General features: G+C 40.8%; 1 protein-coding gene across 3 annotated transcripts in view; it reads right to left on the reverse strand.

The window, feature by feature from the left end:
- CRLF3 (cytokine receptor like factor 3) overlaps positions 1–27,360 on the reverse strand; it is a 45,847-nt gene extending 18,487 nt beyond the window's left edge. The window contains exons 1-6 of one of the 3 annotated variants that reach the window (XM_077852108.1): positions 27,153–27,360; positions 12,858–13,065; positions 9,588–9,675; positions 8,923–9,100; positions 5,869–6,091; positions 4,860–4,992 (exon numbers count right to left, since the gene is read on the reverse strand). In XM_077852108.1, coding sequence (XP_077708234.1) covers positions 4,860–4,992; positions 5,869–6,091; positions 8,923–9,100; positions 9,588–9,675; positions 12,858–13,065; positions 27,153–27,353 — 1,031 coding nt within the window. In that variant the 5' untranslated portion in view covers positions 27,354–27,360. Of the gene's footprint in view, positions 1–4,859; positions 4,993–5,868; positions 6,092–8,922; positions 9,101–9,587; positions 9,676–12,857; positions 13,066–21,678; positions 21,727–27,148 lie in introns of those variants that run through there. The other 2 variants (XM_077852111.1, XM_077852110.1) reach the window with 2 other exon arrangements.
- Positions 27,361–27,666: the final 306 nt, after the last annotated feature.

The following is a 27,666-nucleotide window of genomic DNA, read 5'->3' on the forward strand; positions in this document are numbered from 1 at the left end:
ATGCAAATTGTAGTTTCCTGAGCTAAATAAATGACTATTGTTTTAAGCTTCTAAGTTTTAGGGTGATTTGTTACACAGCAATTGGTAACTGTAACATTAGTTTTTAATGTTCTTTTATTTATTTATTTTTAAAGATTTTACTTATTCATTTGATACAGAGTGAGAGAAGGAGCATGAGGGAGAAACAGACTCCCCACTGAGTAGGCAGCCTGATGTAGGGCTCAATCCCAGGACCCTGGGATCATGTCCTGAGCCAAAGGCAGCTGCTTAACCTGAGACACCCAGGTGCCCCTTATGTTTTTTCATTTTATTTATTTATTTTTCTTCCTTATGTTTTTCTTTTTTTAAAGATTTTATTTATTCATGAGAGAGAGAGAGGCAGAGACACAAGCAAGGGAGAAGCATGCTCCATGCCAGGAGCCCGATGTGGGACTCGATCCCAGGACTCCAGGATCACACCCTGGGCCAAAGGCAGGCGCCAAACCACTGAGCCACCCAGGGATCCCCCTCCTTATGTTCTTTTAAAGAAAAAGTCTGTAACAAAAAACAGCTAGCCTATTGCCCCTTGATTTACCACCTCATGTGACTTGTGGGAGGCAGGTAGCACAGTGGTTAAGAGCACAGACTTGTAGGGCTAGACTGGCAGAATTTGAATAGGGGGAAATCACATGGTCCCTGTACTTTTGTTTCTTCATCTATAAAAGGAAGACAGGAACCTTCTAGGCTCTTAGGATTAAAGAAGGCTGTTGGAAAGGAAGCTATTTTAAAGAAAGGAGGTGGGGGATCCCTGGGTGGCTCAGTGGTTTAGCGTCTGTCTTTGGCCCAGGGTGCGATCCTGGGGTCCCGGGATTGAGTTCCACATCAGGCTCCTGGCATGGGCCTGCTTCTCCCTCCTCCTGTGTCTCTGCCTCTCTCTGTCTCTATGTCTATCATAAATAAATAAATCTTTAAAAAAAAAAAAAGAAAGAAAGAAAGAAAGGAGGTGGTAGCAAAGAGAAGCAAAAATATGGTTTAAAAAAATGGTAAGTAGTCAGAATGGCTGAAATTAACAAGTCAGGAAATGACAGATCTTGGAGAGGAAGTGGAGAAAGAGGAACCCTCTTAGACTGTTGGTCAGAATGCAAGCTGGTATGGCCACTCTAAAACAATATGGAGGATCCTCAGAAAGTTGAACACAGAGCTACCCTATGACCCAGCATTGCACTATTAGTGATTTATCCCAAACATATAAAGGTAGTGATCCAAAGGGGCACCTGCACCCCAATGTTTAGAGCAGCAATGTCCACAATACCCAGATTATGGAAAACAGCTCAGATTTCCATTATCAGATGAATGGATAACGAGGACGTAATACACACACACACACACACAATGGAATACAATTCAGCCACCAAAAAAATGGAATCTTGGCATTTGCAATGACATGGATAGAACTAGAGTATATTACGCTAAGCAAAATAAGTTAATCAGAGAAAGACAATTATCATATGATCTCACTAGTGTGGAATGTAAGAGACCAGAGGATCGGGATCCCTGGGTGGTGCAGCGGTTTAGCGCCTGCCTTTGGCCCAGGGCGCGATCCTGGAGACCCAGGATCGAATCCCACGTCAGGCTCCCAGTGCATGGAGCCTGCTTCTCCCTCTGCCTGTGTCTCTGCCTCTCTCTCTCTCTCTCTCTCTGTGTGACTATCATAAATAAATAAAAATTAAAAAAAAAAAAAAAAAGAGACCAGAGGATCATAGGGAAGGGAGGAAAAAAATTAAATGAGATGAAATCAGAGAGGGAGACAAACCATAGGAGACTCTTAATCATTGGAAACAAACTGAGGGTCACTGGAGGAGAAGAGGGTGGGGGGATGGGGTAATTGGGTGATGGCATTAAGGAGGCCATGTGATGTAATGAGCACTGAGTGTTATATAAGACTGATGAATCACTGACCTCTACCTCTGAAACCAATAATACATTATATCATTATACGTTAATTAACTGAGTTTAAATTTTTTTTTAAAACCCACAAAAATGGTAAGATCAGGAAATCTTGGAAGGAAAGGGAAAGTAGGAATGTTCAGAAAAAAATCAAGGAGAGGAATGCCTGGGTGACTCAGTGGTTGAGCATCTGCCTTTGGCTCAGATCATGATCCTGGGGTCCTGGGATCGAATCCCACAGGGAGCCTGCTTCTCCTTCTGCCTATGTCTCTGTCTCTGTGTCTCTCTTGAATAAATAAAATCTTAAAAAAAAAAGAAAAAAAAAAAAAAGGAAAATCAAGGAGAAGCCTACTAGGAGGGGGTTGCTTAGCAGACCTGGCCACCAAATGAGACTGGGCTCTAGAGACTGACAGAGCTGCCAGGAATGCATTCCAGCAACTACAGCAGGAATAGACTGGGCTGAGCAACAGGGCACTGCCTACAAGAATATAATCTCCCTTCTAACTGTGAGGCCTTCCAACATCCTCAAAAAACTGAATAGTTTACCTTTATTCAAGTAGACTCATCTGCCCCTCCCCCATTCAGCCCCTACCCGCACCATCATCTGACTTCATTGCTGATGCCTGCAGTTCCTTCCAACAAGGAGAGAAGACATTTTCATTCCACATTCAAAAGAAAAATGACAAAAATGCAAAGGTCTGGCTACAATAATAGTGAGCTGAATGAAGATTCAGTTAATCACCCTGCCAAGTGGGGCCCAAGTGGGGCCCAGTCAGACATCTTTGGAAGGAGAGGAAGGAACTAATGGTTTATTGAGGCCTACTAAATGTCAGGCCACGGTCCTTAGATAGCAAGTAGATTCACATCAATTTGGATAATTTCCAAGGTCTTAAATATTTATTGAATAACAGAAGAAACAAATCTAAGTATGCCATTTATCACGCTTGTGGTGACAGAGGAAGTATCTAAAAGCAGGAGAGTATCAGGTCACCATCACTGGGGGGAAAAGGTCATAGAATAGAGAAAAAGAAAAGATCTAAGGATATTGATGCAGAGAAACTATTGATTTCAACACTAACTAGAATCACATTTACTCTCCCATGAAGAAGACAAAAATGATAGAGACTAGCTTTGCCATTTACATGGCTTCGGGTAAGTGATTTAACTTCTGTGTGCTTCAGTATCCTCATCCCTAAAATGGGTAATTACACCTATTTCACTGGGTTATTGTAAGAATCAAATGAGCTAACATAAGTAAAGCACTTAAAATAGGACCTCGTGCGTAATTAATGCTATTTAATTATTGCTTGCAATTATTATTATTACTATGGTTACCATTCTTCTTGTCTGAGATATCTGACCCAAATATATCAACTCAGGAAGACCTATCATTACACAGAAGCACACTGTTCTCAGGAGATTCACTAGTGGCAGTAAAAGCAGAAAAAGGGTTTTTGTAAGCATATAAAACCCATGAATTCCTCTTTGGGGAATAACTAGGTAGACTTCAGGTATTAGACTCTTTTTTTTTTTTTTTTAAGATTTTATTTATTTATTCATGAGAGACACAGAGAGAGGGAAGCAGACATAAGCAGAGGGAGAAGCAGGTTCCCTGCAAGGACCCTGATGTGGGACCTGATCCAAGACCCCGGGATCACACCCTAAGCCAAAGGCAGACAGACGCTCAACCACTGGGCCACCCAGGTGTCCCAGGTATTAGACTCTTTATTTCTCCTTCTCTTCGTTGGTATTTTTCTGGTTATTAAGTCATTCTTCATAACATAAGGGGTGGGAGGAGATGTGAAAAATGAGACAAAGCATAAACGAAAAAAATGAATAAATAAAATGAATGCATAAAGTGCATTCTGAGAACTGCTGACAGTTCAAACAACTTCACTGGTGGAGAACATGGCCACATTAACTTACATAAATACTATCCATACTTCGTATGACAAGGGATTGAGAACGACAGGAACTAGGAACTAGCATTCACCATAAAATCTGATGATCTCAAGGCCTAAAAATGAGAGAAGAGTTTGCTCCCATGCTTTTCCTAATCAAAACTGGGCTTTGGTTTCTAAGAAGAGCTATTCAGAAACAAGACCATAGAGAATACATCTCAGATAACATGAAAACAGGAAATTATTCTAATACAAGAAGAAATGGATAGAGAAGTAGAAAAGAGACTAGTGGTAGGACACCTTGCTTTCAGTTTTATTTTATTTTTTTTTATTTTTTTATTTTTTTTAATTTTTTTAATTTATTTATGATAGTCACAGAGAGAGAGAGAGAGAGAGGCAGAGACATAGGCAGAGGGAGAAGCAGGCTCCATGCACTGGGAGCCCGATGTGGGACTCGATCCTGGGTCTCCAGGATCGCGCCCTGGGCCAAAGGCAGGCGCTAAACTGCTGCGCCACCCAGGGATCCCTCAGTTTTATTTTAAAGAGAAGTATACACATATGTCTATAACTATATATTTTACAGAGAATTATATATGTTATGTATGTAATTCTCAGTATGTTTACACTGAAAGGTTGTCTCTCAGAGACCTGCTCACACCGATTCACAAAGGAAAAAAACTCTTGGCCTCTGCTTTTTAAGAGTGACTTTTGAGAGGCAGACTACTTACCTCGATCTTCCAAGAAGAAAAGAGACATAAACATATTAAGTGCATGCTACGTATCAGGCATAAACAAGGCATCTTATATACTCTATCTCAGTTCATCTTCATGATAGCTCTATGAACACTTATGAGAAAACCAAAGCAAAGAGAAATGAGGAACTCTCCCCAACCAACATAACACTACCTATAAATGATGAAATAAACTCAGGTGTACTTTCAATCCAAAGCTCATGTATGTTCTATGGACTTCACTTTACTGCCTAAGGCATGACAGATACTATACTAAACAGATACTATAATATCTACTTGCCTGAATGTCAATGTCTGCCCACAGAAATAAGTTGGAGCACTGGAGTAGAGCACACCCGAGGACTCAGAATCATTCCGGAGGGCTATATTTCTTCGACTACTCAAGCTGTACCCCTCAAAGCCAGCTGTCCACTCTTTAAAAAACAAAGATATTGAAATTAATATCTTTTGAGGAGTATCTTCAACACTGACACATTAAATAAAAGTTGGAAGTGGGGGCAGCCCTGGTGGCGCAGCGGTTTAGCACCTCCTGCAGCCTGGGATATGATCCTGGAGATCCAGGATCGAGTCCCACGTCAGGTTCCCTGCATGGAGCCTGCTTCTCCCTCTGCCTGTGTCCCATTCTCTCTCTCTCTCTCTCTCTCGCTCAATGAATAAATAAATAAAATCTAAAAAAAAAAAAAAAAGGTTGGAAGTGGAAGAGGCTACTCTTAGGGGTCATGGGCAAGTTCCATAAAAGAAGAGATTCAGTGACAGGGGATCTTGGTTAATCCTAAAAAAAAATCACAAAAAATGTTAGTCTATTCCTGCACAATTCTGGCATGGAAGATCAAGCGAGTGTTAACTCCTAACTAATAAAATCAGAGTGTAGCATGAAAGTTTGAGCTGATTCAAACCTGATTAATAACTAACAAATGAGTCTGAATATTTTTTAAAAGACCAATTTCAAATCATAAGACTTCCATCCAGATACTCATTGAAAGTTTGGAAAATCAGTATCGTTCTCCCCCTTTTTTTAAAAATCAGTATCCTGATGCAACATTTAAAATCTTTGGATTTAGGGGATGCTGATAATCCTGCCTGGCAGTATTTCTGGACTCTGGAGATAAGAACTAATGGAAATTTCTCAAAATCCACATGAAGTAATTTGAATAGGACCTGTTCCATGTTGTTCTCACCAATTCAGGTTTTACTGTCAGAAAATATGGTTGTCAGTGCGCTGCCCTGAGCACAGGTACAAGCATTCTGAGACACAGTTATGCTTCAGGAGTGAGAGGACAACAGCATACCATGAGGCACCAATGTGGAGTGACCCATCTGGGGGACACTCCAAGGACTCCACTCCTGTCGGCCATCTCCTCGGGCGCAAACTCTGAACTGATAATCAACGTTGGGGTCTATGTGCAACACAATGAACTCAGTTTCAGAGCCTACGTATACGTCTTCAAAATGATTTGAAGTGCATTTGCGGAACTGGAGCCTGTAATCCTGGGCTGTAAAGTCGTCATCCACCTAAGGAGAAAGGCTTTGTTAGGTAAAAACCAGGAAATGAATGATTTCTCTCAGCATCATGGCTTAAGAACTCTGAGGCCAAGCAGAGAAGCCCATGTGCTGAATATGGGCTACTCTCAGGAAGGACAAAGGAAATATGCCATAACTATTTCCCTTTATTTCTTTACTGAACCATGTGTTCTATACTTCCTACTCTGGTTTGTAGAACTCTGTTTCCTTTGAAGAAATGCCATGTTTTCTTTTTCTTTCTTTCTTTCTTCCGTTTTTTTTTTTTTTTTTTAAGATTTGTTTATTCATTCTAAAAAGAGGAGAGAGATGGAGCAGGGAGGGCAAAGGGCGAGGGACAGAGGGAGAATCTCCAAACAGACTCAACAAACTGAGCCACCCAGGTGCTCTGATATGGCACATTTTCTACACAATAATGCCAAAGATAAAATATTCAAAATATAAAGATAGGAATCCCACAACTAACTACATCATTCACAAAACCAAGATAATTAATAAACAAAACATATAAAAGACTCCCCTAAAACTTAACAGGAGAGAAACCACCCAATAAGAGAATAAACAAAAGGCACAAATAAGCATCCTATAGAATTAGAGATATAAGCAACCAAAAATACATAGAAATAGTCAACCAAATTTGTAATATAGACAATGCAACCTGAAACCAAAATGAGATACCGTATTGGCAGAAATGTAAAGTCTGACAATGCCCAATATTGGTCAGGATGCAGAGTACCAGAACTTATACACTGCTGGTACAAGGAAACACTGGTACAAAAAAAAAAGAATTTGGTATTTCTAGTAGAGTATAAATCCAATACTCTAAGACCTCATAATTTTACTGGGTATATACCTGAGAAAAAAAAAATCTTATATGTGTAAACAAGGGAACATGCATAATAATGTTTATAGCAAAAAAACTGGAACTCTAGGCCCACTGACAGTCAAAAGAATAAAAATGATAAGTCTTGGGCAGCCCCGGTGGCACAGCGGTTTGGTGCCGCCTGCAGCCTGGGGTATGATCCTGGAGACCCGGAATCGAGTCCCGCATCAGGCTTCCTGCGTGGGGCCTGCTTCTCCCTCTGTCTGTGTCTCTGCCTCTCTCTCATTCTCTCTGAATGAATAAATAAATAAATCTTTAAAAAAACAACAACAAAAAAATGATAAATCTTTGTTTTGAACCAACACAAACATCTCTACTTCTTTCTTCTATAACAAGCTTTCAGGGATCCCTGGGTGGCTCATTAGCACCTGCCTTCAGCCCAGGATGTGATCCTGGAGTCCCTGGATCGAATCCCATGTCAGGCTCCCTGCATGGAGCCTGCTTCTCTGCTTCTCTCTCTGCCTATGTCTCTGCCTCTCTCTCTCTGTGTCTCTCATGAATAAATAAATAAATAAAATCTTTAAAAAAAACAAAAACAAAAAACAAGCCTTCAGTGAAAACAATCCACTTAAGGGGTGCCTGGGTGGCTCAGTTAGTTAAGCATCCGACTTGGTTTCAGCTCAAGTCTGATCTCAGGGTCATGAGATCCAGCCCCATGTTGGCTTCCATGCTCGGCAGGGAGCCTGCTTGAGCTTCTCTTTCCTTCGCCCTCAGCCCCTCCCCTTTCTCTCTCTCTAAAATAAATAAGTAAATCTTTAAAAAGAAAATTCATTTAGGGGCACATGGGTGGCTCAGTCAGCTAAACATCTGCCTTTGGTTCAGGTCATGTTCCCAGAGTCCTGGAATCGAACTCTGCATGGGGCTCCCTGCTCAGTGAGGAGTCGGCTTCTCCCTCTCTCTATGCCCCTCTCCTCTGCTCATGCTCTTTCTCTCTCTCTCTTTTTTTTTAAATATTTTATTTATTTATTCATAGAGACACACAGAGAGAGAGGGGCAGAGGCACAGGCAGAGGGAGAAGCAGGCTCCATGCAGGGAGCCCGACGTGGGACTTGATCCAGGGTCCCCAGGATCAAACCCCGGGCTGCAGGCGGCGCTAAATCACTGAGCCACAGGGGCTGCCCTCATGCTCTTTCTCAAGCGCAGTCATGCTCCGTCTCAAATGAATAAATAAAATCTTTTTTTAAAAGTCCATTTAAAGGGATGCCTGGGTGGCTCGGTTGATGAGTGTCTGCCTTTGGCTCAGGGCATGATCCCAGCGTCCAGGATTGAGTCCCACATCAGGCTCCATGCAGGCAGCCTGCTTCTCCCTCTCCCTGTCTCTGCCTCTCTCTATATATATATCTCTCATGAATGAATAAATAACATATTTTTAAAAAGTCCATTTAAGAAAAATCAATCATTTCTGGAAGCTGAGCATCCACTCTGAATGATGTATTTGTCAATAGCCAAGACACTAATGACTCATTTGGATATGGTTTCTATCTATAATATGGTAACTTATTTACATAACATGATTTAATACAGAAAATTCTCAGCAATGCTGAGAATGTAAAGAAACCACAGTTTAGGATTTTATTTCAGAATTATCAGTTCAGTGTGAAACAGAAAATATCAGACACCCAGTATTTGCTATCATCTTTTGACTTTTGTAATAAACAGAAACGGAAGAGATCTTCAACTCACTAATAGTTAAGTCTGGGAAATCTGTGATGGGAAATACTGCTGTGATACAGATTTTTAAAGGTATTTTTTAGAATTATTTATATCTAACTGGAAGACCTACCTTCATTCAAGTTCCCTGTAACTTTAATCGTAAAGGAAGAGGGACTTTTGTTTGTGAAGAGAAGAAAACGTTCAAAGATAGTTAATAAGAAAGTCTAAAAGGCCCTCAGATCTCAAATGCATCATATTGAAGCCATTTCTACAATTCTTAATTACACACCTTACACCATCGAACAATGATGCCTCCAGGTTTCTCTATTAGTTCTTCTATCTGTACTGGTGGGCGAGATGCTACCGTTCCATGCTTGAAAATGTGGTCTTTCACTATGTTCAGAATTGAGTCATCCAACTGAGCAGACAAACAAGGCACATCAACCAGTAAAGGCACTTCTGGTAAGCTGAGGAAACAAAGTTCATGTGTTTATGAGACTTTTAATTGAGTGTTAAAAATATGAAGCATAGCTTAGATCAGTCACATACTATAATGATGCTGAAGCCCCCAGGAAATAATGCTAAGGCCAGTAGGGGCTTTGTAAAACATTACATAAAGATTCTCTTCCCAAATAAACATAAGTAAGAAAAGAGAAAATTGGTAGGATCACCACTGTCGAGTTTATACCAAAAGATCTGGTGTGCTCAGTTCCCGTATAGTCAGAATTTCTAAAATTAAACAATTCTTTTACATGTTAGAATTGAAGAAAATCTATAGTCATACTATACCAAAAAATATAAGCACAACTATTTCATACCACTAATACTGGTATTGGGCAGTGAACCTTGAAATATATATTCTCTATCTCATTAACTCAGAATCTTAAAGGGGGGGAGGGGAAGCAGGCAGTTTAAATGTTTAAAACTAAACCTGAAAGGTGCTAACTCCTTTACCTGTCCAACTGAATGTGTGAGGCCTTTTTGGTAAAGTTCCACAGTTTTTCATTCTGTTCTCCTATGCCACCAAGAATGGCAATCTCCCCTACAATCAGGAATGAGAGAACAAATACAGCAAAAATGGTCACATTATAAAGTAATCATTATAACCCATGTCTAGGTGGGTCACTGGTTTTCTTGCAAACAATTCTCAAGTGATTCCACAATCAAGTTCCCAAAAAGTAAAAGCAGAAACTATTTTAGAAGTGACTCTATTGTGAAGCTCACAAGGAAAGGGGGTACATAATGGTAACATTTTACCAGAGACAAAAGATTCTGCTCTATACAAAGAAATCTAGTTTGTTGACCAGTTTTATACAAAGAAGAAGATCCATGTACTTTTTTCCATCTTTCCTACAGAATCTTTATTTACAGAACAAACAATCTTTATTTACAGCTCCAACAGGAGCTTGTACAGATATTACCCTGACAGAAAAATAGGGCTTTTTTTTTTTTTTTTAAGATTTTAGATTTTATTTATTTATTTGAGAAAGAGAGAGAGAATGGGGGGAAGGAGAGAGAGAGAGAAGCAGACTCCCTCTGAGCAGGGAGCTCAATGTGGGGTTTGATCCCAGAACCCTGGGATCATGATCTGAGCCAAAGGCATCACTTAACTGACTAAGCCACCAAGGTACCCCACGGGCATGGGGTCTTATAAAGTCAAATGGTATAGCTGTCTTCAAAAAAAAAAAAAAAAAAAAAAAAAAAAAAAAAAAATCACTTATCAGGAATTATTCCACAGAAAAAGAAAAAGAAAAAGCTATATAAAGGCATTAAAAAAATTACGAACTTCTATGTCCTTTCACAGCCCCAAAGAAACACTACTAGAACTCTTTTCCATTTGATATGCCCTGGAGTAATTCAAGTTTTTGGGGACCACATAACATGATATTCTCTCTCACCAAAAGGAAAATAGGAATATTGAACACTGCCTCAAAGTCCTCAAAATTCCATAAGTAAGTTTTTATCCCTTGGGAAGTAGGAAAGAGACTGAAATTACAAAAAAAAAAAAAAAAAAGTATAAAAATTTTTAAGCATCAGATGCTGTAACAAACAAGTTTGTGCCTCAAAGGATTTATTTTCTAAAATAAAAACATTTCTCAGTCCTCGGGGTGATGGGTGTACACTCCTGACCTGTGAACTGTTTCTGGGTTTGTTTCCAAATGCAAAGCCTCTAGGGAAAGACATTCTGTGGTCCCACTAAAAAGAATTCTCTCAAAGGCACAGTTAGGGTCAGTGGCAAATAAGCAGTTCTCACTGAAGAGAAGACAAAATGTAATTAGAAGACAAAATGTAAAGATAACACCATACCACATTCTAAATGGGACTAAATAAAAGGGAATGAATTTCCAGTTAGAGCAACAGACTTGTGAGCCATGCACCCTTTTTATCCCATGCCACTCATAGTACTCAATGCAGAAGGGTAGTGGTATTTCAGTCTCCTTCTCTGGCTTTTTCCTTACTTGTCCTTTAAATGCTGGCATCCAGGGCACTTGGATGGCTCAGTGGTTGAGTGTCTGCCTTTGGCTCAGGGTGTGATCCCGGGGTCCTGGGATCGAGTCGCGCATTGGGCTCCCCAGAAGGAGCTTGCTTCTCCCTCTGTCTATGTCTCTCTCTCTCTCTCTCTCTCTCTCTGTTTCTCATGAATAAATAAATAAAATATTTAAAATAAATAAATAAATGCCAGCATCTTCTGCCACCCTCTCTTCTCGCATTAGCTTTGGAAGATTTCCTTACTCCCATGGATTCAGACATGATATGTACACCATCATTTGCCATACTGACATACTGATCTCTCTCCTAAGCCACATGCCACATTCCCAACTCCTTTGGGGCATCCTGAGCACCTCACACTCAACATGCCCCAAACTGAAGGCCTAACTACCCACTGAAGCCCATCCTTCTTTGTTTCCAATGTCAGTAAGACAGCACAACTCACCTGGTCATCCAAAATTAGGCTGGTTTTTGTCTTCCTAAATTCCTCCCTTTATTCTTCAACCTATCTCCAAGCAATGACCAATAACTAATACTCATTGGTAGGTAAAATCATCAATAATTTTACCTCTGAGAAGTCTTCAAATCAGCTCCACTTCATCTCCACCTGTCACTGCATTCATTATTTCCTGTCTGGATCAGTGCTAGAACTTCCTAATTGGCCTTTTTTTTTTTTTTTTTTTTTAAGATTTTATTTATTTATTCATGAGAGGCACAGAAAGAGAGAGGCAGAGACACAGGCAGAGGGAGAAGCAGGCTCCATGCAGGGAGCCCGATGTGGGACTCAATCCCAGGTCCCCAGGATCACACCCTGGACCAAAGATGGCGCTAAAACGCTGAGCCACAGGGGCTGCCCCCTAATTGGCCTTTTTTACCTCTAGTCTTATGACCTCAAATATAGTCTCCAAACTGCAGGCAACATCGTGTTTTTTTTTAATGCAAATCTGATTGTGTAACTCTGCTGCCTAAAATACTTCAATAGACCCTTGATAAGCCATTCACTTCACTCGTGATGTTACTTCTACTACTGCCTCAAATCATGCTGTTACTTTCTTTTCTTCTGTTTAATGAATTCCTTCAAGCCTCTGTGGAACTCCTCCTACAGAGAGCTATCCTACACTCTCCCACAGTTAAGTGCTTCTCCTTCTGTGCCCCTGTAGGTCTTAGATCTCTCTCAGCATGTATGCCTCTTACTGTGCTATGAACCCCAAAGGGCACAACCGTTACCTTTTTATTTAATGTACTTGACAAAGATCTATGTGAAGGGAGGAAGGTGGATGTGAAGACAGGAAGATAGCAAAGCAAGATCTGGGCATGCTTTAAGCACAATAATTGGCTGCAGACAGGTATATAACCACTACAATTTCAGAAGTAAACATCAACCAGTTTTTAAGCTTCTAAAACTAACAATGGAATTAAATTCTATGAACACTCGGAAAAATATTTGAAGAGACTCATAAGGACCTCGAAATCACTGTGTTACAAGTGAATTAAGATACTATCATAAAACCATTTGAGAAAAACCATTTACCGCTGGTTTTGTAAATCATTATAATTAACACTTTAATTGCACTCATCCTGAGATATCTCACTGTATATCTACTATCCTATCTATCCTGAGGTAGGAACTCTCTAAGCATTCCACAGATGCCAAGAAGACTGCCTGGTACCCTGAGAAATCAGCAAAGTGCCCATCTGAATGTGCCACACTTAATAGGCTCCTTGGACTCCCACCTTCTTGGACTAAGTCCTCTGCAGTATTAACTCCATGCTCTATGAGCTTCTGGCAGTCATCTAGAGGTTTAATGGTTTCCTGTTCAATGGTATCCACCTCTTGCAAAAGGGTTACCAATCGCTCATCCAGGAGCTTCCCAAGAGTTCCCTTTAAATCATTAAAATGCTGTTTGAGGACATCTCTTGTCTGTGATGCACTCTCTTTGATCTGAAAAGGAAGAACATAAAAACTCAGAATAAGAATCCTAGAAAAGGCTAATCCACGGGCATCACCTAAAATCTCAAGGCACTACACAACAATCATCTTCCATTTGTTGATAAATGGAATGAGATTCATTTGCACAAATTTGCAGAAATGCATAGTACTGGCCTTCAGATATACAGAATGGGTTCAAACCCTGGTTCCATCGCTCACAAACTACATCAATTTGGTCATGTTAAGTAAGCACTTCACACCTCAATTTCCTTACTTGTCATATGAATATGCTTACTTCATGGAGTTGCTGTGAAGATTAAATAATCTATGTATTATACTTGGTAAAATAAGTGGCACATTGTTGTTCCCAATTTAAAATGTCAGAAAGTATTATTATCTGCATAAAGTAGTTCTTGGCCAGGATGAGCACTGGGTGTTATGCTATATGTTGGCAAATTGAACTCCATTAAAAAAATGCACCAAAAAAAAAAAAAAAAAAAAGTAGTTCTTAGCAACAGGTTTCAGTACAAAAACATTTTTTAATTAAAATTAAGAGGGGATTAAAATTCATCTTGATAAAGGCAGTATATGGTAAATTAGAAAGCCATAATACAGGGGTGCCTGGTGGCTTAGTCGACTTGAGCATCTCATTCTTACTTTCAGCTTGGGTCATGATCTCAGGGTCATGATACTGAGCCCAGCCCTATGCTGGACTCATACTGAGTGTGAAGTCTGTTTGAGAGTCTATCTCTCCTTCTCCCTACCCCCTGCTACTCCGCACTTCTCTCTTAAAAAAAATCTTAGCCATAATACCAAAAAAAAAAAAAAAAAAGAATCACCTAGTGGATAAAATGCCCTCATTATGCTAAAAGAAAGCTAGGAATTTATTTAAAATTCAAAGAGGCTCATAGAAGGCATATGACTCTTTTTTGAGTCCTGTTCCTCTTTGCAAATCTCAATGAGAGACTTACAAACCCTCTCTTCCCAGTAAAACGAAAAATACATATCTTTAAAAAATTAATTTAATTTCAGAAGTTACAAATTCTTTCATATCTCAACCATGGTTTGCCTGCAGCAGTAATTCTGAAACTTGGTTTGCAGAAGAATCATGTAGGCTGCCTGATATAATTTAGATTGCAGGGCTCCATCAGACCTACTGATCTAGATCCTCTGAGGAGGGCTGGAGTGTATGGATGGAGTTCTCATGTTTCGCAAGAACACCGTGATTTTGTAGCCCATACTTTGAGAAACACTGCCCTCAGGTCCACAGAGCCCAGATTAACAGCTGCTGTTCTGTGAGATATGATAGAGAAATCTTTACAGGTCACACATATTTTGAAAACAAACCAGTTGTCTACACAGATACAACTTTTTTTTTTTTAAAGAATATAAACATATAATTCACTCTCACTTAACAGGAAAATTCTAACAAAAGCCAAAAAGTTGAATCAAAATAAACACATACTTTACTTTGTAGATATTGTCATATTAGTTTCATAATGACACATCACATTTACTACTCTAACCCTTTTGCTAACTTTATCTAAGAGTGCTTGAAGTCCAAGAGGATCCACAAAGCACAGAACTTTAACAGTTAACAGAGAAATTTAGAAATTTTTCTATTTATTCTCTAATACTAAATTTATTTTTTAAAGATATTATTTATTTATTCATGAGAAATACAGAGAGAGAGAGGCAGAGACATAGGCAGAGAGAGAAGCAGGCTCCTCACAGGGAGCCCAATGTGGGACTCGATCCCTGGGCCCAGGATCATGCTCTGAGCCAAAGGCAGATGCTCAACTGCTAAGCCATCCAGGATCCCTCTAATACTTTTTTTTTAAAGATGTAATTAATTAATTCATGAGAGAGAGAGAGAGAGAGGCAGAGACACAGGCAGAGGGAGAAGCAGGCTCCATGCAGGGCGCCTGACGTGGGACTCGATCTCAAGTCTCCAGGATCACACCCTGGGCTGAAGGCAGCACTAAACCACTGAGCCACCCGGGGCCGCCCCAGGATCCCTCTAATACTAAAGTTAAAAAGCAGAATACAAAATTGTTTTCCAGAAATGTTCACAATCATATAAAAACAAAAGAGGTCTATGCTCAAGGAGTACAAAGAAATACAGAGGGGAAAAAAAGGAAACAGTTTGGCTGAAGTGACAGGATCAGGTAGCATGGATGACTCAGTGGTTTAGTGCCACCTTTAGCCCGGGGCGTGATCCCTGGAGACCCAGGATCAAGTACCACATTGGGCTCCCTGCATGGAGCCTGCTTCTCCCTCTGCCTGTGTGCCCCTCCCCCCCCGGATAAATAAATAAAATCTTAAAAAAAAAAAAAAAAGAAGTGAGAGGATCATGGAAATAATTTTTTCTCCTTTTGACGATAAGTTATAATAGTGTGTGTGTAGTAAATGAAGGAATTCCTTAAATCAGAGAGAAAAAGAGAGACCCTAATATAAGTTTAATGAACTAGTCTCTATATAATTACTAGGGTACTTCCATGAAATAAACCCCAGACAAAATTTAAAAAGAAAAGGGTTGGGGGCTGTACTCAAAATGTTTAGGTTCATTACTCACCTATGGGGTCCTTAAAAATTAGGCCCTAACATACACAGCACCTGGCAAGTAAATGTTGTTGAATAAAAATGAAGTTAATTGTGTACGTTTTTAAAACCTTTTTTAAAAAACCAGGGAGAGGGCAGCCCGGGTGGCTCACCGTTTAGCACCGCTTTCAGCCCAGGGCCTGATCCTGGAGATCCGGGATCGAGTCCCATGTCGGGCTCCCACATGGAGCCTGCTTCTCCCCCTGCCTGTCTCTACCCCCCTCTCACTCTCTCTGTCTCATGAATAAATAAATAAAATCTTTGGGAAAAAAAAAAACAAACAAACAGAGAGAGGGCATCCCAGGTGGCTCAGTGGTTCAGCTCTGCCTTCAGCCCAGGGCATGATCCTGGAGACTCAGGATCAAGTCCCACGTCAGGCTCCCTGTATGGAGCCTGCTTCTCCCTGTGCCTATGTCTCTGCCTCTCTCTCTCTCCCTCTCTCTTTCTCTCTGTGTCTTTCATGAATAAATAAATAAAATCTTAAAAAAAAAAAAAAAAACAGGGAGAGAATGCTTTATGATTTTGATACATCACCCAGAATATTGTTAGAAATGCAGATTGTGGGGATCCCTGAGTGGCTTAGGGGATTGGCACCTGCTTTTGGCCCAGGGCGTAATCATGGAGTCCCGGGATCGAGTCCACATCGGGCTCCTTGCACAGAGCCTGCTTCTCCCTCTGCCTGTGTCTCTGCCTCTCTCTCTCTCTCTATCTCATGAATAAATAAATAAAATCTTAAAAAAAAAAAAAGAGAGAAATGCAGATTGTTAGGTTCACCCAGGACTACTGAATCAGAACCTACATATTATTTATTTTTTTAAAGATTTTTTTTAAGATTTTATTTATTTATTCATGAGAGACACGGGGGGGGGGGGAGCGGGAGACACAAGCAGAGGGAAAAGCAGGTTCCACGCAGGGAGCCTGATGTGGGACTTGATCCTGGGTCTCCAGGATCAGGCCCTGGGCTGAAGACTGCACTAAACCTCTGAGCCACCCAGGCTGCCCCTTTTTTAAAGATATTTATGTAAGTATGTGACAGAGCAAGAGAGCACAAGGAAGGGGAGCTACAGAGGGAGAGAGAGAAACGGGCTCCCTGCTCAGCGGGGGGCTCAATCCCAGGACCCTGGGTTCATGACCATAACTGAAGGCAGACGCTTAACCGACTGAGCCACTCAGGCACCCAGAACCTACATTTTAAACAAGACCCCCAGGTAAATTATGATAGACCTTACAGATACCAAAATAAATGAAGAGAACATGTCAAAGCACTGTAATACAGTTCACACTCCCACCACCAAGAGGAAATTCTGCAGTTGAGAAGTATACCAATGAGGTCGTGTCTCACTCTAACGGATACGGCACACACAGGAAGTGCATTGGTTAGGTAAAGTCAGTTTCCTCTTTAGAAAGAATTCAAAAGCTCCTTCAACAGTTTCAGAGATCAGCTATGTTTTGTTTTTGTTTCAGAACCTCAGGGAAAAAAAAAAAGGAAGTATGTGAACATAAAGCAGTGAGAGGGCCAGCGGAGGGGAGACTACATTTCCAAATCCACTTCCTACATTTCCAGTGTAAACGTAGTCCCTTTTGTTCATTGAATACCAACCACTGCTGTTTCATTTGCTTGGCTTTATGAAACTAAATCATGCGGACTTCAATGCTGAGTGGTTTCTTCTTATTTGATGTGGTACCATGGTCTATGTGTTCACTGTCAGCTCACTAACTTTACTATGACTCCTGGAGGTGGGTCTCTACTGTCTACATTGAAGAGGGTGAAACTTAAAAAAGTCAAATAACTTTCTCAAGGCTTCACAGTACCAGAAACAGTCTGATTCCACTTTTCCCATTTTCAGGAGTTCCCAGGCAAACCTATCAATTATGTACTGACTGCAAACACTTCCTGCTATAACTTATATTTCTTATCCTTGCATCAAGAATCCTGCAGTTGGGCAGCCCAGGTGGCTCAGCAGTTTAGCGACGCCTTCAGTCCAGGGCCTGATCCTGGAGACCTGGGATCCAGTCCTATGTCGGGCTCCCTGCAAGGAGCCTGCTTCTCCCTCTGCCTGTGTCTTTGCCTCTCCCTCTCTGTTTCTCATGAATAAATAAATAAAATCTTAAAAAAAAAAAAAAAAAAGAATCCTGCAGTAGACAACTGCACAGCCCTAATGCTACCTAGCCAATCTAGGGCAAAACAACTGCGATCATTAGTAACAAAGTAGATTTATGTAGAATACAAATGATATACAACTCAAGGTCTCAAAAAGGAAACTGTCATATACACTGCTTATGCTGATTAATAATATTCAAACCAGGGATCCCTGGGTGGCGCAGCGGTTTGGCGCCTGCCTTTGGCCCAGGGCGCAATCCTGGAGACCCAGGATCGAATCCCATGTTGGGCTCCCGGTGCATGGAGCCTGCTTCTCCCTCTGCCTGTGTCTCTGCCTCTCTCTCTCTCTCTCTGTGACTATCATAAATAAATAAAAGTTAAAAATAATAATAATAATATTCAAACCAGGGATCCCTGGGTGGTGCAGCGGTTTAGCGCCTGCCTTTGGCCCAGGGCGCGATCCTGGGGACCGGGGATCGAGTCCCGCGTCGGGCTTCCGGTGCATGGAGCCTGTTTCTCCCTCTGCCTGTGTCTCTGCCTCTCTCTCTCTCTCTCTCTCTGTGTGTGTGACTATCATAAATTAAAAACAAAATAATAATAATAATAATAATAATATTCAAACCAGTTTTCCACTAAAACCTCTATTGTAGTGAACTTTTAAAACTTACTTACTGGGGCACCTCAGTGGCACAGTCAGTTGGGCTTCTGACTCTTATTTCAGCTCAAGTCATGACCTCAGGATTGTGAGATTGAGCCCTGCATCAGGCTCCGCACTCAGTGCAGTCACCTGGGACTCTCTCTCTCTTTCTCTCTCCCCCTTTGCCCCTCCCCACTGCCCTCACTTGTGCTCTCCCTCTCGTTCTCTCAAATAAATAAATCTTAAAAAAAAAAAAAAAGACCTTACCTCTACTGCAGTTTAATCTAATCCCTAAGCAACTGTATTTTAAAAGTTGTAAAAGGAGAGTGAGTTCATAAAATGCCAAAAAGTAAACAAGTTTTACACATCAATACTAAGGCTTACAAAAAAAAGCCTAGTAAACATGTACTTCATACCCTTTCAAGACAACAGTGCCTGACATACTGTCCTCCAGAGTTAGCTACTAAAAAGAGTAGCTACTAAAAAAGTCATAAAGAGTTTAGCTACTAAAAAAGTCATAAAACCTATGTAGAATTTGACTTAAAACATCTGTAGTCTTCAGTGGCTAGACAGTTCCTATATCAATACAATATAATATAATAGCAAATTTTAGGAAATTAACCAGACTCTCCTCTATCTCCTGTAAAACATGCATTTTTTTGACTTTATAGAAGAAAATAATTTTTATCCTCCAAGTTTAAGAATTGATTTTCCCAATTGGTAATAAGAAACTAAAACTATTTTTTAAAATATTTTATTTATTTATTTGAGAGAGTGAGCAAGCACAAGCAGGGGGAGCAGCAGCAGGAGAGACAGTAGGCTCCCCACTGAGCAGAGAGCCCAACACAGGGCTCAAAACAGGACTCCAAGATCATGATCTGAGCAGAAGGCAGACGCTTAACCAACTGGAGTTACCCAGGCACCCCTATACACTGGCTTGTTCGTTCGTTCGTTCATTCATTCATTCATTCATTCATTCATTCGAGACACAGAGGGAGAAGCAGGCTCCCTGTGGGGAGCCTGATGTGGGACTCCATTCCAGGACCCCAGGATCAAGACCTGAGTCGAAGACAGACACTCAACCACTGAGCCACCCAGCCCCTAGACACTGGCTTTAAATGCTAACAAGAACACAATGATAAAAAATAAAAGACAAAGTAAATATACAAAGTAGTCAACTGAAATAGAAAAACCTAACTAAAATGTTTCTTCTCAGTTTGTGTGAAATGTACTGCATTAGCTACTTGTCTTCACACTGACACCAGGACATTGGTCACTGAAGATAATGATGATGATGATGGCAATAAAAATACAGCAATAGCTGTCATCTACCAAACACCTACTACCAAGCACCTACCAAACACGGGTGCCAGCTATTTACACCCGTGGTCTCATTTAAATGGCTACCACAACCCTATGAAGAAAGCATTTGTAGATGAGTAACATACTGGAGAGAGAGATAAACATGCCCACATCAGGAAGCTAGTAAAGTAACAGAAAATTTGAATTGTATGACTCATTTATGAACCTATAAGTGCTGCTACATTTGCTTCTTGCCTTTCTTACGGTTTTACGGTTAGGCTTTTTTTTTTTTTTTTTTTTTATAATGCCCATTTGAAGACATTCAGAAAGAAAATCTTTATTATATGATTTGGTAGTCTGATACATTAGTGGTCCCCAGTGAACCATGAACCACATGTCCTGATACTCTATCATTGTGCAGTCCTCTCCCAAGAATATAGTTGGGCTGTGAGGAGCACTTGCAGGCACAAGTGCATAGTTGCTAAGTGGAACAGATGCTGTGGCAGTTCGGGGTCTCAGCCTTCAGAAAACCTAGCAAGTACTGCTTTTACACTTTTGTAAAAAGTGTAAAAAAGTGTAAACATTTAACACTTTTTAATTTACACTTTTGAGGGTCCTGGCCCACCACGTAAGATGTCTGGCTACCTTTCTGGAGAGTGGAAGTAGGAGATGAGTGGGAAGGGTGTGAGGATGGGAGGGAATCTGGCATCCAGGCCCCGCCATGCCAGCATTCCAACTGAGTTCAGCTGTCACTAAGTCTCCAAACAGGTAAGTGAACATTCTTTCTTGAACATTCCAGCCTTAGCTGCCATCTGATTGCAATTACATGAGTGTTGCAAGCAAAATCAGAACTGCCTAACCAAGCCCCAGTCAAGGCCCAGAATAGTAAGCAAATAAGAGTGCTTTTTAGTAATAACGCTTTGGTACAGTTTATTATGTGGTAACAAATAATCAAACCATATGATAAAATGAAAGTTTAATTCTTGATTATCTGCATTAACGAATAGGGTGCATATAATCAAGACCACAAACAATCTAAAAAGAATGCCTACAAAGTTACACCCACAACATTCATAAGGGCACTTATTCTATATTTACTGAGGTCTAGTATATGCCAGTAGCTGGGGTTATAAAGATGAAGAAAGCTTGGGCCTAACCTCAAAAAACTGTCATTCTGGTAGAAGAGATAGTTGCCTGCAAACGTAACTACAATAAAATGTATTAAGTTCTTACATAAGTGGCATAGCCACAAACTGCCATCTGAGCTTAAAAAGGACATTCTTCTGGGAAAGACAGTAGGAGAAATTTAAAGAATAAGTTACCATTTGGAGAAGTAGATGTCATCCTGAATAACAGTAATAATTATTGGTTATATTATAATACAATAATATGTAATTATATATTATACTAATTATATAAAATTAATATTATTATGGCTAATATTTATTAAGTGCTTTGTATGTCAGGCATGGTACTAAGCATTTTGAATACATTTCTCATCCTATTATTTTTCTTTTTTGAAGATTGTATTTATTTGAAAGAGAAAACACAAGTGGGGGGAGGGGCAGAGGAAGAGGAGAAGCAAACTTCCCACTGAGCAGGGCCTAACTCAGCTTGACCCCAAGACTCCAGGATCATGACCTGAGAGGAAGGCAGACACAATAGACTGAGTCACCCAGGTGCCCCACATTTCTCATCTTAATTCTCACATTAGTCAAGCAAAGCAGATACTATCCTTACCTTTACCGTATAGATAAGGCAAGAGAGGATCAAAAAAGAGAAGCTACTCAAGGTCTCATGGCTAATAAGAGCAAATGCTAACAAAGTAAAATAATTGCAAACATAAGTGGTTTGTTTGACGTTTTAGATGATAAATTTCCATATGATTCACCAAATTTATAGTAATAATAGTTTTTCTCTATCAAAATTATATGTATACTATAATTACATTGAAAAAAATATCTACACAGAGAAAACCTGGTACCTCTGTGACATCCACACACTTTTTAATTAACATCACTGATTTTGGGCAGCCCCGTGGCTCAGCAGTTTGGCGCCGCCTTCGGCCCAGTGAGTGATCCTGGAGACCCAGGGTTGGAGTCCCACATCGGGCTCCCTGCATGGAGCCTGCTTCTCCCTCTGCCTGTGTCTCTGCCTCTCTGTGTCTCTCATGAATAAATAAATAAAATCTAAAAAAAAAAAAAAAAAAACCACACGTCACTGATTTTCATATTACTGATTCAGAATGCATGTTTTAATTCTCATCTATATCTTTTATATTTCAAGTGAGTTTTGGACTCAACAGGCAGCTTTCAGAGCGCCATGTTTAAAGACATTTGTTAAAAGACTTGAGAAAAGATTATTGTAGAGCCAATGTAAACATGTGGTCCTCTGCACACAAATATTATGTGCAGCTTTTTCTTCCCCTTGTCTTGGCTATTGATTATTTAGTTTTGTTTCTAGAGCATTGCTTCCAGTATTTCGGCATACCTAAGTCAATATATCTCAGCTTACCACCAACAAATGCTCTGTAAGTTACTAAATGCTCCATATAATACTAAACAAAAGAAAAAATATGGTTATGACATTGCATATACAGTAGTCCCTCAGTTTTGCAAAATAATATGTCTGGAAGGATACACCAAATGTTAACAGTCGTTGTCAGTAAGTAGTAGAATTATAGGTTATTTTAAAATTATTTCATCTGTTCTTGGTTTTTCCCCAGCTCTAGATTTAACCTTTTCTTAGGACACTACAAAAAGTACTACTGCAGTAACATCATTTTCAGACAGATTTTTGGACTGTTTTGAAAATGGGTAACAGAAGGGGAAGTGGGAGATAAGAGAAGCAATAATAGCTCTTTTTTCTTTGCTGAGCTACTAAGACTTCCTGCCTGGCTTTCTGAAATAACTTTTTCCCCCCACTGACTACTAGATCTGTCCCAGTCTTTAACTAGTATGATATGTTTTCAAATCCTGTGGGAATAATGATCTATAGGATACATGATATCATATATTAAGAATATCAAGATTGCTAGTTAAATCTTCAAAAAATTGTCTGAAATCAACTATTAAAAAATTGAAAACAAAATACTATATAGACAAATGGTCACATTACAGATGTTATGATATGTTAGGATAAGCACTAGCTTGAGATTATCAATTAGTCATTTGTGTATCATATAATTATCTAACAAACATGATATTTCAAACTATTTTTTTGAGACTTTTTTTTTTTTTATTTATTCATGAGAGACACAGGCAGAGGGAGAAGCAGGCTCCACACAGGGAGCCCGACATGGGACTCCCCAGGATCAGGCCCTGGGCTGAAGGCGGCGCTCAACCACTGAGCCACCCGGGCTGCCCCTGTTTTTGTTTAAAGGAGGCTCTAGTTCTAACCCTGGGCTTAAACTCACAACCACAACATCAAGATTGCATGCTCTACCAACTGAACCAGCCTCTCAATGTTTTAATCTTGAGGATAAATGACAGCAATTTTTAGTAACACATTTATGGTTAAACTATAGAAATCAGTAGAGCTGACAAAATGGTAATGGTATACACTAAGGCAGTGTGCCTCAATTTTTAATGTGCATACGTATCACACTTGACTATCTTATTCAAGTACAGATTATGATTTAGTAGGTCTGGCCTGATTCTTACATTCTTCACAAGCTCTCAGGTCACAGACCACATTTGTGGTAGCAAGGATCAAAAGGACACCACTGGCCAGATGGAGGGAGGCTCCTCACCAAATAGTATCTTAATTAGGTAACAGGATCTGGCCCTTTACTCTGAAAGACAGGAGACTTGCTTGCTCTCATCAATGCCCCCAAGAGACACTGATTCACTCTAAAAGGCACATGAAGGCCAACACATTCATTTTCTGGTGTGAATTATAACTGTACACAGACTAGAACACTGGTATTTCTCACTTTAGGCACCTCCAGTACCTCAAACTAATCCCCCTTTGATAATGTACAAAATGGAGTTTCTGGATCTGCAAAATTTAAGGATTAGGCCCCAGGCAATGGCAATGTCATCAAGGTAATGTCACTCAGTGAGGCAAGTCTGACTGGCCAGTTGACATCACTATGTGACATCTTTATCAGCTATCTCTACTTAAAAAGAGCAGGAAAGCCAACCCTGTAAAAATAAACAAGTAATGAAAACACAATGGAAGTGAAATCTAAAAATGAATACACAAGATTTAGGTTTTTCCTATCTGTTTTGTTTTTAGGAGTAGTAGTAGCCAATGACCCACAAACAAAGGGAAGAATAAATCCATGAAAGCACTGGTCTATTTCCCTCACCATGGTATTTCTAAGACCTAGAAGTATCTCTGACCCATCCAGTAAACATTTATTGGATGAATAAACAAATGAGTATTTAAGGAGGGTGTTAATTTCCTTGGTATTTACATCTTAATACCAAGGATTCCCAGGAACTATAGAGAACTATTCTTAATTATTTCAACACCATTTAGGCCAGACTGGCTGTAAACATTATCTGATTTCCTGAAGACAATGAATGTATCTCTCTAGCCTTTAACTTATTTACACAGTAGGAGTTATAGACTACCCTTGCATTCCTACGCAGAACTTCCTTTTTTGTAAAGACAGAGGGCAGGGCCTAAACTTAACCACAAGAGAAGAAACTACTACATGCTGGCAGTTGTTTTTGACAGAATAACATAAAACATTTTTATTCTTCTTCCTTCTAGATTCCCATAGACATGGTTTAACATGAGACAAATTTCATGAGAGATTTTTCAAGGGTAAGAAACAAAAGCAAAGACAAGAAGTATGCTGAGTGCTCAAAAGGGTTAAACAATGAGTTACCATACAACCCTGCAAATCCTAAGTATATATACCAAAAGAACTGACAACATAGCCACATAAAAACTTGTACATGAATGTTCCCAGCAACACTATTCAAAATAGCCAAAAAGTGAAAGTAATCCAATTGGTTATCAATTGATGAATGTATAAATAAAATGTGGTTTATCCATGCAACAAATATTATTCAACCATAAAAAGGACTGAAGTACTGATACATGTCACCACATGGATGAACCTTGAAAAGATGCTAAGTCAAAGAAGCCAGTCTCAAGGGAGCCACATATTGTATGACTCCATGTATACAAAATGTTCAGAATTTAGGCAAATCCAAAGAGAGAAAGTCATTTAGTGGTTGTCAGGGGCAGAGGGAGTGATGGCTAATGTGTACGGGATTTCTTTTTGGGGTGATGAAAAACGTTCTGTAATTAGTAGTGAAGGTTGCACAATTTTGTAAATATGCTAAAAAATGCTGAATTGCACATTTTAAGGCATGAATTTTATGGTATGTAAATTATGTATGAATAAAAAAATCACATGCCAAAAGGAAATAAAATCAGCAAATAAAAAATATACACAAAGGGGAGCATCTCTCCTTTCTGCTCATCCTTCCCCCATGCAGTCTCTGACTATAAAGTCAAATCTTATGTAGCTATTCTGCAAATGACTGGAACCCTAAAAATATCCTAACCACTACACAAAAGCGGCTGCTTATTTTGATAACATTTTTGTAACACAGATCTTCCTTAAAATCCAAGTTGACAAAGGACTTATTCTACAAACCCAATCGTATACAATCCACTAGAATTAGCTTTGAGGGGAGGTGCCTTGTAACTGGCACTGGCACAAAACACATTTCAGTTCACAAAAGAAAACTACACTCACTATTAGTCTAGTCAGGAGGCAGTATCATCGGGGACCTAACTGTGATGGATGTTCTCTTGGTGTTTTCTGTCTCAAGCCTGAGACAATGGGCCTCAAAAACAAAACAAAACCCCATACTGAACTACACTAACTCATAGGAAAGTATGTCCTGTGTTTACATAAAGTGAATTCAAAATTACACAAGAAATTAGTAAGTACTACTCCCAGGTGCTAAACTCATTCATTTAGTGTCAACTTTACTGCTTCTTAGTTGCAGATGCAGTTAAATAAAAGTCCTGCTCATACACAAGATATCTTATCCGGCTGAAACATTAGTCATAGAATAAGAGATACTTTAATCTCTTCTGAAACAATGTCCTAGTTTAGAACCTCTATTTCAAAACAGCAGAAAGAATAATGCAGAGGTTTTCAAATGGAAATCAAGATGAATACACTGGAAGGCCATGAAAAGCATTCACCGAATTGGATTTTGCTCCCAGTTTGCTACTAAATAGTGCCTGGCCTAGAGGAGCTCTACAAGGTTTTCAAAATACATAAAACCTAGAACAACTACAACAACAACAACAACAAAAAACCCTAGAACATGCCAAGAATTCTTAATGATGAAAATATCCAAAGGCACTGTTTTCACAACACTATTCTATCAGTTCTACATTTTCAGATTCTGTGCAGCATGGGAGTTACTAGAATGACAATATAGACCAAGTGCCGGTGCCTGGCTGGCTTAGTTGGAAGAACATGCAATTTTTGATCTCGGGTTTGGAGTTCGAGCCCTACATGGGATGTAGAGACTATAAAGAGAAAATCAAAAAAAAAAAAAAAAAGGTTGTGATATATAGAAAAATCCCATTCACTCAAATGATGGATTCGTGCTCAAACGATTCCACTCAGGTGGAACCCTACTCAAAGAGACTTCATGAAGCCCCTGTATTAATAGTTGCTTGAGGATTATCTGTCTTATTGCACATCGGCAGTGGGTTCTATCTTCCCTCTGTATATGTTCCGTGTTCCTTTACCTTTGATAACCATGTCCCCATAGAACAGATAATGCTGTCACTTGAAAGTATAGTTAGCTTTATAACTTTATAGCACTCCTTTCTTTAAATCTGTTTTTCCATTTCCCTACACTTTTGTATTCTCAAATGTGCGCTCAAGAGTATTTCAATTTCCTTCTTTTGCCCTTCCGACACAGCTCCAACTTCAAATTCTAAAACATCTAGAATAGGGTTAAATGTTTTTTTTTTTTTTTTTTAATGCACTCAAGATTACATGGGACCACGAAGTACGACTTTCAAGCATTAATCCCATTCATTTGGTGTTAACTCTGCTGCTTCTCAATTGCCCTGCGTCTGCCTCTAGTCCTCCCCTTACAATATCCCATGCAGGCCCTCTAAGGGCAGGTCTCCGCGAAGAACCCCCACCTCCTCCACCTCCCCGCAGTGCTCAGCGCCCCGGGTGAGGCCCTGGCTGTTTGCTCTGCTCCCTCGCTCTCCCCACCTCCACCCCAGCCCCATCACCGCCCCGCGCGGTTTAGGGGGCGCCCCTCACCCTCTCCCTGGAGCCCCCAAACCTGTCTCTTCCCCTTGAGACTCCTCCCCCGCCCCGCCCGCTGGGTCCCCGGGCCCCTTCGGGTCCCCTCCCTCGTCCCTTGGGAAGCCCGGGCGCCCCGGCCCCTCGGAGCCCTCCGAGCCCTCCTAGCCCTCCGCCCCGCCGCCGGGCGCGGCCCTCCGACCTGCCTCCGCGCCTCCCGCAGCCCCTGCAGCCTCTGGCCCAGCTCCCGCCGGTAGCTCTGCGCCGCCTCCACGCTCTCCCGGGCCTCCTGCAGCAGCAGCTCGGGCTCCAGCTCCATCGCCCCCTCGTCCGGCCGCGCGGCCGGCGGCTGCGGGCGCGGCTTCCCCACTGCCCCGGGCGCCGGCGAGCGGGGCCGGCGCGACCATGCGCAGGCGGAAGCACCGCCCCACCCCGCCCCACGGCCGCCTGATTGACAGCCGCGCCCGCTCCTGGCGCGAGCCGCCTCCGGGTCCTAGCGCCGACCTCGCCGAGCCCGCGCGGCCGTGGCCTTGCTCCCGCGCAGCGCGTGAGTGCGGGGCTTCTCTTCCAGACACGCTCGGGGGCAGGGAAAGATCCGTAACTACGCCCCGCGGAGCGCTGCCCGCATCTTCTCTCGTTCAGGCCTCACTACCAGCCCCCCTTGCGTCTCCATTTCACGGAGCAGGAAACACAGAGCGGGGAGGTATTTAAACCGCAGGT

This window comes from Canis aureus, chromosome 16, assembly GCF_053574225.1.
Source record: "Canis aureus isolate CA01 chromosome 16, VMU_Caureus_v.1.0, whole genome shotgun sequence".
Lineage (NCBI taxonomy): Eukaryota > Metazoa > Chordata > Mammalia > Carnivora > Canidae > Canis > Canis aureus.